At 38.8% G+C, this 13,076-nt stretch overlaps 1 protein-coding gene across 1 annotated transcript; it reads left to right on the top strand.

Moving 5' to 3' along the window:
- Positions 1–395: 395 nt before the first annotated feature.
- Positions 396–6,217, top strand: LOC110045663 (hemicentin-1-like). The gene is made up of 8 exons (XM_089293230.1): positions 396–911; positions 1,115–1,492; positions 2,154–2,441; positions 3,376–3,663; positions 3,867–4,244; positions 4,907–5,194; positions 5,398–5,775; positions 6,133–6,217. The coding sequence occupies exons 1-8, from the start codon at positions 584–586 to the stop codon at positions 6,165–6,167; spliced, it is 2,361 nt and encodes a 786-aa protein (XP_089149356.1). The 5' UTR covers positions 396–583; the 3' UTR covers positions 6,168–6,217.
- Positions 6,218–13,076: the final 6,859 nt, after the last annotated feature.

Raw genomic sequence — 13,076 nt, 5'->3', positions numbered from 1 at the left:
CAGGCTACCAATATCTCAAGATATGGTGCATTGCAAACGGAATTTCCAAGAAAAATACAATTTTGCATGTTTGATTTCGAACGCACTTGATGGAAGGGCTTCAGAATTATAGTAAAATGTACCTTTAAGTTATCTTTTTAGACCATGAACGTTTTTTATCGTTTGCCATTTGATTGCACAGTGTAACAAAATCAGATAACATGTCGACATAAAACCACAGCAATTTCGGATTACTTCCGACGTTCTGGTGAAAATTACTACATTCGTTATGTTGCATTGAGAACTATAGCAATTCCCGATTGCTGAAAGGGAAAGTATAGATGTCTCTCTCTTCTCAGTTGCATTGAATTCTCCCATTTCTTCTCTTTCCACAAATTTATTACATTTGATTTTCGTAAAGTGATCATCACCGCAATACTAAATGACTTTTCAAGAGAAATAAGGTAATTACTTCCAAACTATTAACTACAGGTTTTTCCTTTGGCATTTCAATCAATTATAATTCAAAGTCAGCTTTTGTACCAACTACACGAATGGCACGTTCACAAGACTATGTCTATCACATCATAACATTGAGACAAAAATGTTGGTCATATTTATTCTGTTTATGTGTCCTTGTTTAGGAGCACCAACCTTTTCTCAACCAAGTATGTTAAAAAGAGCATTTAGAGCATGGCCAGTATCACACTCGATCAGATTGAAGTGTCAAGCGACTGGAGTGCCACCTCTCAAATACACATGGCTAAAGGACGGAATGAAAATGCCCAGCCGAAGGATGGACCCATATCTTAGCACGTCCATTTGTTACCTAAAACTGAAAAATCTAGTGCCCAACGACTCAGGGAAATACACTTGCATAGTGTCCAATCCATATGGCAGTATAAATCACACTTACACGCTTCAGGTTGTTGGTGAGTTTAGCACAAACGTAGACAATTATGCACATCTAGTTCAAAAAGACAATTCACAATGAAAAAGTGAGACGATTTTAGTTGTAAAGTAAAATATATAATTCAATTTGCCGAGTCTCCGCACCAGGCAACACTGGCAGTTTTGGTCTTGTTACAGCTGAAATATTCTTTTTTAAAAAAGATTTCCATCATCTTCTCGACAGCTAAACCACGATCACGGCCCATCTTACAAAAAAGCTCTCCAAAGAATACAACCGTACAGATTGGAGATAATGCAACAATGACATGCATTGTGCTTGTTAGTGGAACACTTCCAGATTTCAGATGGCTGAAATGGGACAAATCTGTCACATCAACAAAGAAAATTAGGGAAGACTTGGAGAACGGATCATACCGCATTATAGACCCACATTTTTACAAGATTATCCGAGTCAAGGACCATTACGGCGTTGAGTTGAGAATAGCTAATGTCAAAGAGGATGATTTGGGACTCTACACTTGCTATGTGAGCAATCATGTCGGCGAGGATTACAGTAGTGCTTTCCTTAGCAAAGATGGGAAACCCAGCGCCCCCGTTGAAGGTTTGTATGTACAAATATTGTTACTCAAATTAATCTGATACTGAAAATATCTCTGCAATATATCTCTGATATATATCCTACTATACAGTAAAAGTGAATATGATCACCAATTCGGTATGTATAATGTAGAATTTATTTAAAAGTACCTTGAGGTTTCTAGGCCATTAACCTCTTTGGGTTTGCATGTCATTGCACAGTGTAGAAATAAGAAACCAAAGCAATATCGGTTTTCTTCCGATGTTCAGATGAAAACGAGTATACTCTCCGTGATCCATTGCCAACTTTCGTAATTCCTGAGTGCTGAGGAAACTAGACGTCTAACGCTTCTCATATGAACATCTGTACAATCAATCAAAACTTTCTCATATTTCTTCTTTTCCCACAAGATTATTACATTTCATTTTCAAAACAGGCAATATCACATGAAGAGTGGTCATAACCCGCATTAATCAATGACTTGTCCTTAATAAATAAAGTAAATACTTGCAAACTATTAACCACGGGTTTTCCTTTGGCATTCCAATGAATTTGAATTATAACGAAAATTAAACTTTTGCGCCACCTGTGCAACTGGTCATGTCTACAAGATTGTAGAAGTAGAGTCAAGCTACACATCATACTTATTGGTCTTAATTATTTTGTTTCTGTGTCCTTTGTTTAGGAGCACCAACCTTTTCTGATCCAAATCTGTTAAAAAGAGCATTGAGAGCATGGCCAGCATCACATTCGATCAGATTGAGGTGTCAAGCGACTGGAGCGCCACCTCTCAAATACACATGGTTAAAGGACGGAATGAAAATGCCCAGCCGAAGGATGGACCCATATCTTAACACGTCCATTTGGTACCTAAAACTGAAAAATCTAGTGCCCAACGACTCAGGAAAATACATTTGCATAGTGTCCAATCCATATGGCAGTATAAATCACACTTACACGCTTCAGGTTGTTGGTGAGTTTAGCACAAACGTAGACAATTATGCACATCTAGCTCAAAAAAACAATTCACAATGAAAAAGTGAGACGATTTTAGTTGTAAAGTAAAATATATAATTCAATTTGCCGAGTCTCCGCACCAGGCAACACTGGCAGTTTTGGTCTTGTTACAGCTGAAATATTCTTTTTTAAAAAAGATTTCCATCATCTTCTCGACAGCTAAACCACGATCACGGCCCATCTTACAAAAAAGCTCCGATGTTCAGTTGAAAACGAGTATACTCTCCGTGATCCATTGCCAACTTTCGTAATTCCTGAGTGCTGAGGAAACTAGACGTCTAACGCTTCTCATATGAACATCTGTACAATCAATCAAAGCTTTCTCATATTTCTTCTTTTCTCACAAGGTTATTACATTTCATTTTCAAAACAGGCAATATCACATGAAGAGTGGTCATAACCCGCATTACTCAATGACTTGTCCTTAATAAATAAAGTGATCACTTGCAAACTATTAACCACGGGTTTTCCTTTAACATTCCAATGAATTCGAATTATAACGAAAATTAACCTTTTGCGCCACCTGTGCAACTGGCCACGTCTACAACATTTTAGTATAAACCTACCAGCGTTCTATCACGAATACTGCCCTCTGATTGGCTACGCTACTCACTATCCATTCTGTGATAGACAGTGAGTAGAGTAGCAGTGTGCGCTTGTTAACAAACTGACGGCCGCTTGTTGACATTTTCGATGTGTCTCTGAAGAGGATTGAGATGAAGTTTTAAACGACTAGTAGATTTATACTAAAACATTTAGATTATTCGCTCTCGATTTCTATGCGTGATAGAAATCTCGAGCTCAAGATCGAATTGCTTGGTAGAAGTAGAGTCAAACTTCACATCATACTTATTGGTCGTAATTATTTTGTTTATGTGTCCTTGTTTCAGGAGCACCAACCTTTTCTGATCCAAATATGCTAAAAAGAGCATTTAGAGCATGGCCAGCATCACATTCGACCAGATTGAAGTGTCAAGCGACTGGAGCGCCACCTCTCAAATACACATGGCTAAAGGACGGAAAGAAAATGCCCAGCCGAAGGATGGACCCATATCTTAGCACGTCCATTTGGTACCTAAAACTGAAAAATCTAGCGCCCGACGACTCAGGGAAATACATTTGCATAGTGTCCAATCCATATGGCAGTATAAATCACACTTACACGCTTCAGGTTGTTGGTGAGTTTAGCACAAACGTAGACAATTATGCACATCTAGCTCAAAAAGACAATTCACAATGAAAAAGTGAGACGATTTTAGTTGTAAAGTAAAATATATAATTCAATTTGCCGAGTCTCCGCACCAGGCAACACTGGCAGTTTTGGTCTTGTTACAGCTGAAATATTCTTTTTTAAAAAAGATTTCCATCATCTTCTCGACAGCTAAACCACGATCACGGCCCATCTTACAAAAAAGCTCTCCAAAGAATACAACCGTACAGATTGGAGATAATGCAACAATGACATGCATTGTGCTTGTTAGTGGAACACTTCCAGATTTCAGATGGCTGAAATGGGACAAATCTGTCACATCAACAAAGAAAATTAGGGAAGACTTGGAGAACGGATCATACCGCATTATAGACCCACATTTTTACAAGATTATCCGAGTCAAGGACCATTACGGCGTTGAGTTGAGAATAGCTAATGTCAAAGAGGATGATTTGGGACTCTACACTTGCTATGTGAGCAATCATGTCGGCGAGGATTACAGTAGTGCTTTCCTTAGCAAAGATGGGAAACCCAGCGCCCCCGTTGAAGGTTTGTATGTACAAATATTGTTACTCAAATTAATCTGATACTGAAAATATCTCTGCAATATATCTCTGATATATATCCTACTATACAGTAAAAGTGAGTATGATCACCAATTCGGTATGTATAATGTAGAATTATATTTAAAAGTACCTTGAGGTTTCTAGGCCATTAACCCCTTTGGTTTTGCATGTCATTGCACAGTGTAGAAATAAGAAACCAAAGCAATATCGGTTTTCTTCCGATGTTCAGTTGTAAACGAGTATACTCTCCGTGATCCATTTCCAACTTTCGTAATTCCTGAGTGCTGAGGAAACTAGACGTCTAACGCTTCTCATATGAACATCTGTACAATCAGTCAAAACTTTCTCATATTTCTTCTTTTCCCACAAGATTATTACATTTCATTTTCAAAACAGGCAATATCACATGAAGAGTGGTCATAACCCGCATTAATCAATGACTTGTCCTTAATAAATAAAGTAAATACTTGCAAACTATTAACCACGGGTTTTCCTTTGGCATTCCAATGAATTTGAATTATAACGAAAATTAAGCTTTTGCGCCACCTGTGCAACTGGCCATGTCTACAAGATTGTAGAAGTAGAGTCAAGCTACACATCATACTTATTGGTCTTAATTATTTTGTTTCTGTGTCCTTTGTTTAGGAGCACCAACCTTTTCTGATCCAAATATGTTAAAAAGAGCATTTAGAGCATGGCCAGCATCACATTCGATCAGATTGAGGTGTCAAGCGACTGGAGTGCAACCTCTCAAATACACATGGTTAAAGGACGGAATGAAAATGCCCAGCCGAAAGATGGACCCATATCTTAGCACGTCCATTTGGTACCTAAAACTGAAAAATCTAGTGCCCAACGACTCAGGGAAATACACTTGCATAGTGTCCAATCCATATGGCAGTATAAATCACACTTACACGCTTCAGGTTGTTGGTGAGTTTAGCACAAACGTAGACAATTATGCACATCTAGTTCAAAAAGACAATTCACAATGAAAAAGTGAGACGATTTTAGTTGTAAAGTAAAATATATAATTCAATTTGCCGAGTCTCCGCACCAGGCAACACTGGCAGTTTTGGTCTTGTTACAGCTGAAATATTCTTTTTTAAAAAAGATTTCCATCATCTTCTCGACAGCTAAACCACGATCACGGCCCATCTTACAAAAAAGCTCTCCAAAGAATACAACCGTACAGATTGGAGATAATGCAACAATGACATGCATTGTGCTTGTTAGTGGAACACTTCCAGATTTCAGATGGCTGAAATGGGACAAATCTGTCACATCAACAAAGAAAATTATTGACGACTTGGAGAACGGATCATACCGCATTATAGACCCACATTCTTACAAGATTATCCGAGTCAAGGGCCATTTAGGTTGCCAATTGACAATAACTAATGTCAAAGAGGAAGATTTGGGACTCTACACTTGCTATGTGAGCAATCATGTCGGCAAGGATTACAGCAGTGCTTTCCTTAGCAAAGATGGGAAACCCAGGGCTCCCGTTAAAGGTCAGTAGTTATAACGATTACGCAAATATCTCTGATATAGCAAAAAATATATCTGCAATATCCCCAGCTATAAGGTAAAGACGGTAAAGAGCGTAGACCACTTATGCTGTATAATCGAGAAATGTTGCGCTCCTCGTCCGTAATCTACATATACCTGTCTCCAACAAGCTAGAAAATGATGGCAAATGTTCGAATTAGCTTCAAAACACTGTGCTGTCAATGCTGTAGTATCAGGCAAAGAACGGGGAAAGTGAGAGGGCAATCACATCACGCGTAGCATCGATTTTTGACCAATCAGTCATATATTGTTTCAGATTTATTCTCAATTTAAGGGGAACATTTAAAATATATTTACAGTGAGAGTACCACTGAAGAATTGTAAAGATATCTGAGGACAGCACTGGAGGACCGGCTTTAACTGAAGGTGAGCTGTCTGTCTGTCTGTCTGTCTGTCTGTCTGTGTGTCTGTCTGTCAGTCTGTTTTTCCTTCAATTTCAATTATCTCTGTTTTTCTTTTCTGGCCACAAGGGCACAAAAACTGACGCCATCAACAGAAAGAAATCACTTTAACATAATGCAAACACGTTTCGCCTAATTCGCTGTGAATTAAATGAATACAGGAATGAAAAATTTTATACTGTGTTGAAATTGTAACTTTCAATGTATTTCTCTCCTGAAAGGGAGGCTTCTATGATGTCTTCTTAATCAGTGTTGGGTTTCGCAAAATTGCTTGATGCAATGTGAACATGACGACAAGCAAGAACACCTTTATCGTTATCCACAAAACTTTAGAAACAACTTCATTTCCAATGCACATTTTCAAGAATCTCTCTCTCGCGACACAATTTCCGATAGAGGAGATGAGATACCTTTCGCAAGTTTACCCAATCAGTTTTATTCAGATGGGAATTTTCACATTTACGAACTAATGAGACGTTTACGATATATTAAATGGAACTATCGCGCACTTCTGATAAAGACATTAACTAAGTGAATTCTACGAAAACTCTTGATACTAAAATTTTCTATTCTTTATTTTGACATTTTCTTTCAATTTGATGTTCTTTCGTCGATTCATGTAACTAAAGGCTATTAGTATTTGCTATAGCGTACGTGCTCGCCGCGGTCTCTTTGTTGTGAGTTCATCTACCACTAAATTCTAGCCGGAACGGAGGATAGGGAAGTGCATTTATTGAGCTGTCGTTTCGTCCGCCCCTTCCTCCCGCAAACGTTAATAACTTCTTAGCACGCATCACTGTCAGCTAGTATTTTAGCAGATAAACAGGTTGTATTCCAGTTGTCTTTTCATTATATTGAAGTTGTCCTTAGAAACAAAAACCCAAATTTAAAGTTCTACCCGTCGCGTGGGATGAGAGCACCGAGAGATCAGAAATGCAAAACAGCTACCATTAATTACTCGGTAAAATATGTATTTCAATTTATCTGCACTTCGGAAACCCCCTCGTCGTATTTTCACTTGTGAAATATCGATCTGAAAGCTTGACCTTCAAGTCCTTAAACACTCACTCTTCAGCAATATCCTTATTTCGGCGGAAATTAATGAAAAGCTTACGATATAAATGCGTGCCGAAATTGTAAAAGATTCACAACCGGCCATGAGCAATTACATTATTGATATCCAAAACAGCCACTGACGAATTAATACAAATAAATGACAACAAAGTGGAAATTTCCATTGCTTTTGATGAGGATGACAAATGAAAAGAAGGCAGTTCATTCGTATAACACCTGCCTTTTGCCCTCAGGTAACGATAATGCCATTGTATGCCTGTCAAGCCACCGTTTAGCGAATCAATTCTTGTCAGCGAAACCCTCTATCGTCTTGACAATCTACCTGTCCACGTTTTAACCTGGAAAAAAGGCGATATTTGCGTTAATAAAATTAGAGGTTACACCGAGCGATGAAGATCCGCGACGATTGCGTTGGGGTGTCGGCAGAACACTGTGGACAATGTTAAATGCGTTTTAGGAGCTTGGAAGGGAACTACAGTTAAAACACTTGCAGGTATGAAACAAAACATAACTTAGTATGGTCAGAACGTCTCACCTCATTCTGTGAGAGAGGGGTTTAGAGAACTCGATAAATTCTATTTCTCCATCACTTTACAGTTTTTCCATACATATTTCGAAATCATTTATTTACATTTTCCTCATCTACGCCACTCGTGATTGTTTCACCCTGTTCCTATTCGATATGAATACTAAAATGAGTTGGAAAATAATACTAAATCCTACGAGTGACTACATTCTGTTGTTCAAAACTAATGTGTTTTGACTGAAGGTGGTCAATATTGATTATCTTCAGGACTATGGAAAAAGCTGTTTTGGGTGCCCTTAATTTAGATTTCACTGTCTTGTAATTAATACGAGGTTGACTAAACATTTTCTTCTACCACGGCTAACTTGTATGAGATCGAATCATTAAGGAACAAATCGTTCTCTTACAGAATTGCCATTGAGGAATAAAACACAACAAAACATCGTGGATAACTCAGTGCAATTTTCTTTACAAAAAATAACAAAAAGAGGCAACTGAACCCACTATTTTCTGAACTGAAGTCTAACTTGTTTCGAATCGATATTGTCGCCATAATAGAGAGCTTGACAGCTAAAAGCCGCCGATTTCTCAGAGATGGGAAGTTAAAGTGGTTTCATAGGGTAATCATTTATCGCTAGTGTTATATCTTGAACGCTGTTTTTGCATTCGTTTTTACACCCAGTCCTCTCAAACTTAATAAATGTGCTAAGCAATGATGAAATAGTGTTGTACAATCATCTCTGAAATCAGAGTGTTTTACAATCAAATCTTGGCTACTAGTGTTGAATTATAATTGCCCAAACAAACGCGTTTCCTACCGTTCATATGGCTTTATTTGTGATTTTCTTGAATTTCCTTCGCTGAAATCTTCCACAATTTTCACAGTACATCCGGAACCCGGCGGGATACGAATTTTAAACACGAAAAAAGTAGGGTTTGTACGGGCACTTTTTTTTTTTATTTTTGCAAAGTTAAGCCTTTTGCCGCTGAGGAAAAAAAACTGGTCGAATATATTTCCCTCAAAGAAGAGTTCCAGCTAAAGGAGAATGTTTGCCAACAGTTTGCCAAATTTTACGGAATTTCACCAAAGAAAACGCGAGGAAACTCATTGTCAGTATTGCTTGTCGTGCTCATGTTAACGTCATAAAATATCGAAAAACACTGAAGTTTTCCTTTGAGTGCGCGCAGATTACTAAAGGTTTCGTCCTCAGCGCGCGAGCGATCGTAAAACTATAGGGAGCCTTTAGTTTTCCGCAAAGACAGAGTGGTAAAAGGTTAAGTCTGCATACGAGCCAAGTGGCCCATCAGGCCGGAGCTTATCCCGGTTTCTGTAGCATGAAGCGATTAGGAGTATTTGAGTATTGGATGGGATGCTAGTCCATCGCAGGGTTACCCCCAGCATTAAGTTCGCCGGTACCCATTTATACACCTGGGTGGAGAGAGAGGCACTGTGAGAGTAAAGTGTCTTGCCCAAGAACACAACACAATGTCCCCGACCAAGGCTCGAACCCGGACCGCTCGATCTAGAGACGAGCGCACTAACCATGAGGCCACCGTGCGTCCCACAAAGACAGAGTGCGTCATATTACAATTGATCCGGAGACATTCAGAAGCAGCTTTTGAAATCAGTTTAAAACTTCAATTCGATCAAGACACAAAGAGCACCACAGACCTAAATGTAACTGACTTAATATATCTTTTATAACTTATAATTTTTAGTCTGAAACAGTTGGCACCTGTAATACAATGCATTCGTGATATGAAGCAAGTCAGGTCTCTTTTAATTTTCTCCAAATCATTTAAATTTAATTTTTAATGAACGGTTTACCGATTTGCAGTATTATTCCATGTTAAGATAAACGTATCCGTTCGTCGGAACTAGAGATTCATTCTGGACATGACAGAATAAGAAGAAATCTCATTAGTTTGAGTCAAGGATATATTATCAGTTTATCAAAGTTCTTTCTATCTTTATTAAAGTTCTTTCTATCTTATTTAGTGAAAAAAGATATAAATGAGGACGATAAAGATACAAAGTTTACATTCAATCAATATTTCATCTGACCTTGCCATATTTAAAGCAGTTTATATCACATAGCTATCATAATCGTTGCGGTTGGATAAAAAAAAGTGACAGAGTTTGATAACAGATATTTTTGCTTGGAGGCAAACGATTTTCTATGTAAAGTGGAACCTTGATTTAACGAACCTCTATTAAACGAAGTCTTGGGCATAACGGACAACATTTTCCGCCCCAGTAATAACAAAATACATGGAAAAGAACCCCCCATATAACGAAACCTCGTTACTGTATAGCGAACATATTTTGCAGTCCCTTAGCCCTTCGTTAAATCGATGTTCCACTGTAAAATGGTCTAACGTACCGGCTGCCCACATTTCTGCGAGCCTTTCAGTAAGTCTTGAAAAATAGAGCTTAAGAGTCAGAAGTAACCTGAAGTAAACCACCATTTTAAACTGAAGGAAAGAGAAGAAAGCGGGAAATTGCACAACTCCTCTTGTTAAAGAAAGTGTGTAGACAATACAGTGCCGAGAAGTGAGCGACAAGACTCGAAGCACCTAACCCTTTTAGCTCCTAGCCTGCAGTGTCAAAAGGCCATTTCCGAGCCCTCGTGCAAAAATTGTCATATGAAAATGCATGAGTTTGATTGGCATGAAAATGATCCTGTAGGGGTTGCTCTCAAATTAATTAAGCTCGGAGAATTCTGGTTGTACATCAACATGGGTAAGTGTAATCCTCCCCCACCCCCCCCCCCCCTCTCACTTCCGACCCCCTTCCTGACTGAAGGTTCCGATGACAAACCTAGCGGAGGCACTCGACAACATTCCAAGGCCGCCATGGCGCAGTTAGGACAAGGCTTTTTGTTACTTAGCAACACAGTACGCAAGTTTGTTTCCAGATCTCTTGTGATCGAGAGACCTGGGAATAAGGGTTGGGGACGACAATGTGCCATCAGCTGTTCGTCATCTTCCTGATTGCACTTGATGACAATGTTTTGATAGGTGATAAAACTGGTCCACGTACATCGTGCTGGGAGATTAAAGGGTGAAAAACGGTAATCTAAACTCTTGGTTTAAAGATGTCATGATATTTTCTTCGAAACTAAGGAAATGTCATGAAAAAGGTTAAACTTAAGTAGAAAACCTAGGTGCTAACAAACCACAGAAGAGCACAGGCGGTTGGCAAGGATCGAAACCGAATGTGAGCGGCCAATTTTTTAAGATTACCTCGCCGGAAAACAGAACTTAGGAAGCCGATTAGCAGCTTACTGAGTCAATTAAACGGATTACGAAAATTCGCGAACCTAAAAGACTGGTTGGTGGAAACAGTTATAAAAACATCCAGTTCCACGCTCGAGTTTCTCTTTGACATTCAGTTGGTCAGAGTTAGTGCGATGGCTGATTGGAACAGTCTAGCATGTCAGAAACATTTCTTCTCAAAACATTACATTTTGGTTTGGAAACCGTCCAGCTTAGGCGGCGGAACGCAGTGCTAATAAAAGTCCGCCACGTTGACAGTCCTAATAAGGATTTTGAAAAATCTTTGAAACCTCATTCTTTTTGGTTAACGCCCTCAATCAGTTTTGAACCAATGATTTTATCCACCAAGGAAGGCTTTACATAGTTATCCTACTGTAAAGCTCCCGCTCTGAGATAAAGACAAATGAGGCACTTTTCCAGCTAACTTTAAGATAGTAAGTGCTACATTAAGCTAAGTTGTACTTCCAAATTATTACATAATGAATGTTTTTGTCCGAACGTTTGGTTTGGTATGGCGCCAGGGGTACAACCACGCCACATCGGACTTTGCGAGGGAAAGGGACTGCAACAGTTTGTTACGACTGAGTATGAAACCACATTTGCGAGCGGACTTCTAGTCGCATGCAGCACACGATTTCGCTTACTTCTTCAACGATCGCGTGCAAGATAAGAGTCTTATGCGTTGAGACCTGACCTGGTTGAAATCCGTACTCGACATTTGCATTCATGCAGCACGAACCTTTTTCACAGCGCATAACCACACTTTCATTAACCGGACTATCTGTTACGTATGTTCAACCTTCGTTGTAGCTTTTCGCTACAAATATTACTCGTCCAAGCGTAGACCAATCACTGTAATCAAACTTTAAGAGCCAAAGGAAGTAGTTGAGTATCAATACTCTCGTGTTGACGGTCAGAAGATTGACAGTTAACATTCGTACCTATTCATTTTGCACATATTTACTCACATGCCTTCTTTGTGACAAAAAAGGATAAAACAACATTCTTACTAACATTCCGTTCTAACATATTCCTTATGCGTGCGTAATTAACCACCTGCAAAAAGCATTTTACAGCGTGATCGGGAAATTAAGGCTTGATTTTACTAATTACTTTCTTTTCTTTGAAACACCAGCTTCAAAAACTCCTCCCACAAATACATTAACACTTCTCTTTTTGATACACCCTTGTGTTCTCTGAGATTAGCATGAAATAAGTGCACTGAATTAGAAACGACTCAGAATTTTTGCACATATAAAGTATCTTTTACATAATGTACTATGAACTTCGAGCGGTTAAGTTGAAAAGTAAACAAATTCTTTAGTTGCAAATGAGATCATCCCGAGATCATAAATCCCGATAAATGTGACCCATTTTTCGACTGGCGCCAGCCAGGTGATTACTAACTGACCGGCTATGAACTCTGAAACGCCATCCATCAACACCAGTTTTCTGAAACGCATTCCGATCCGGCCTAAAAGGTCTATTTAGATATCGATGTGTTGAGGGATCTGCCACAGGTTTAAAATTTGTTCGTTTCGGAAGTAAAAAGTGTCCAAAACCTGGACAACTTGAGTACGGGCCGGAGAGTGTAAAATTCAAAAGAAGCTCTTAAGACACGTGTTCCTTTACTGTGTAATTTCCGTTTCAAAGAATGTACTACTTCAAACACTTCCTTCGGCAATGTCAACACGCGATAAGCAACACATCATACACAAAGCATACAACATGTTTAGTTATCGACATGTTGTTATCGATCGTTTTACGGATAGCATAGCTTCTTGTTGAAACACGAACCGAAAATTTATCACGAGACCAGCTTTTGAATTTGAAGTCGTCAAGGAGTCTATTTTTGATTAAAAGACAAAACAATTTTAAATTTATCAGATTTCAACGGCTCGACAATAACTTATGCAGATTTTCTCGCGAAAAATGCAGATCTTGGGAAGATAAAGCTCTCAAA

Source organism: Orbicella faveolata, unplaced genomic scaffold (genome assembly GCF_042242905.1).
Source record: "Orbicella faveolata isolate gen_17 unplaced genomic scaffold, um_ofav_v1 contig_1, whole genome shotgun sequence".
Classification (NCBI taxonomy): Eukaryota; Metazoa; Cnidaria; class Anthozoa; order Scleractinia; family Merulinidae; genus Orbicella; species Orbicella faveolata.
The sequence above is the reverse complement of the archived record's forward strand: the minus strand, read 5'-3'. Positions and strand labels throughout refer to the sequence as shown.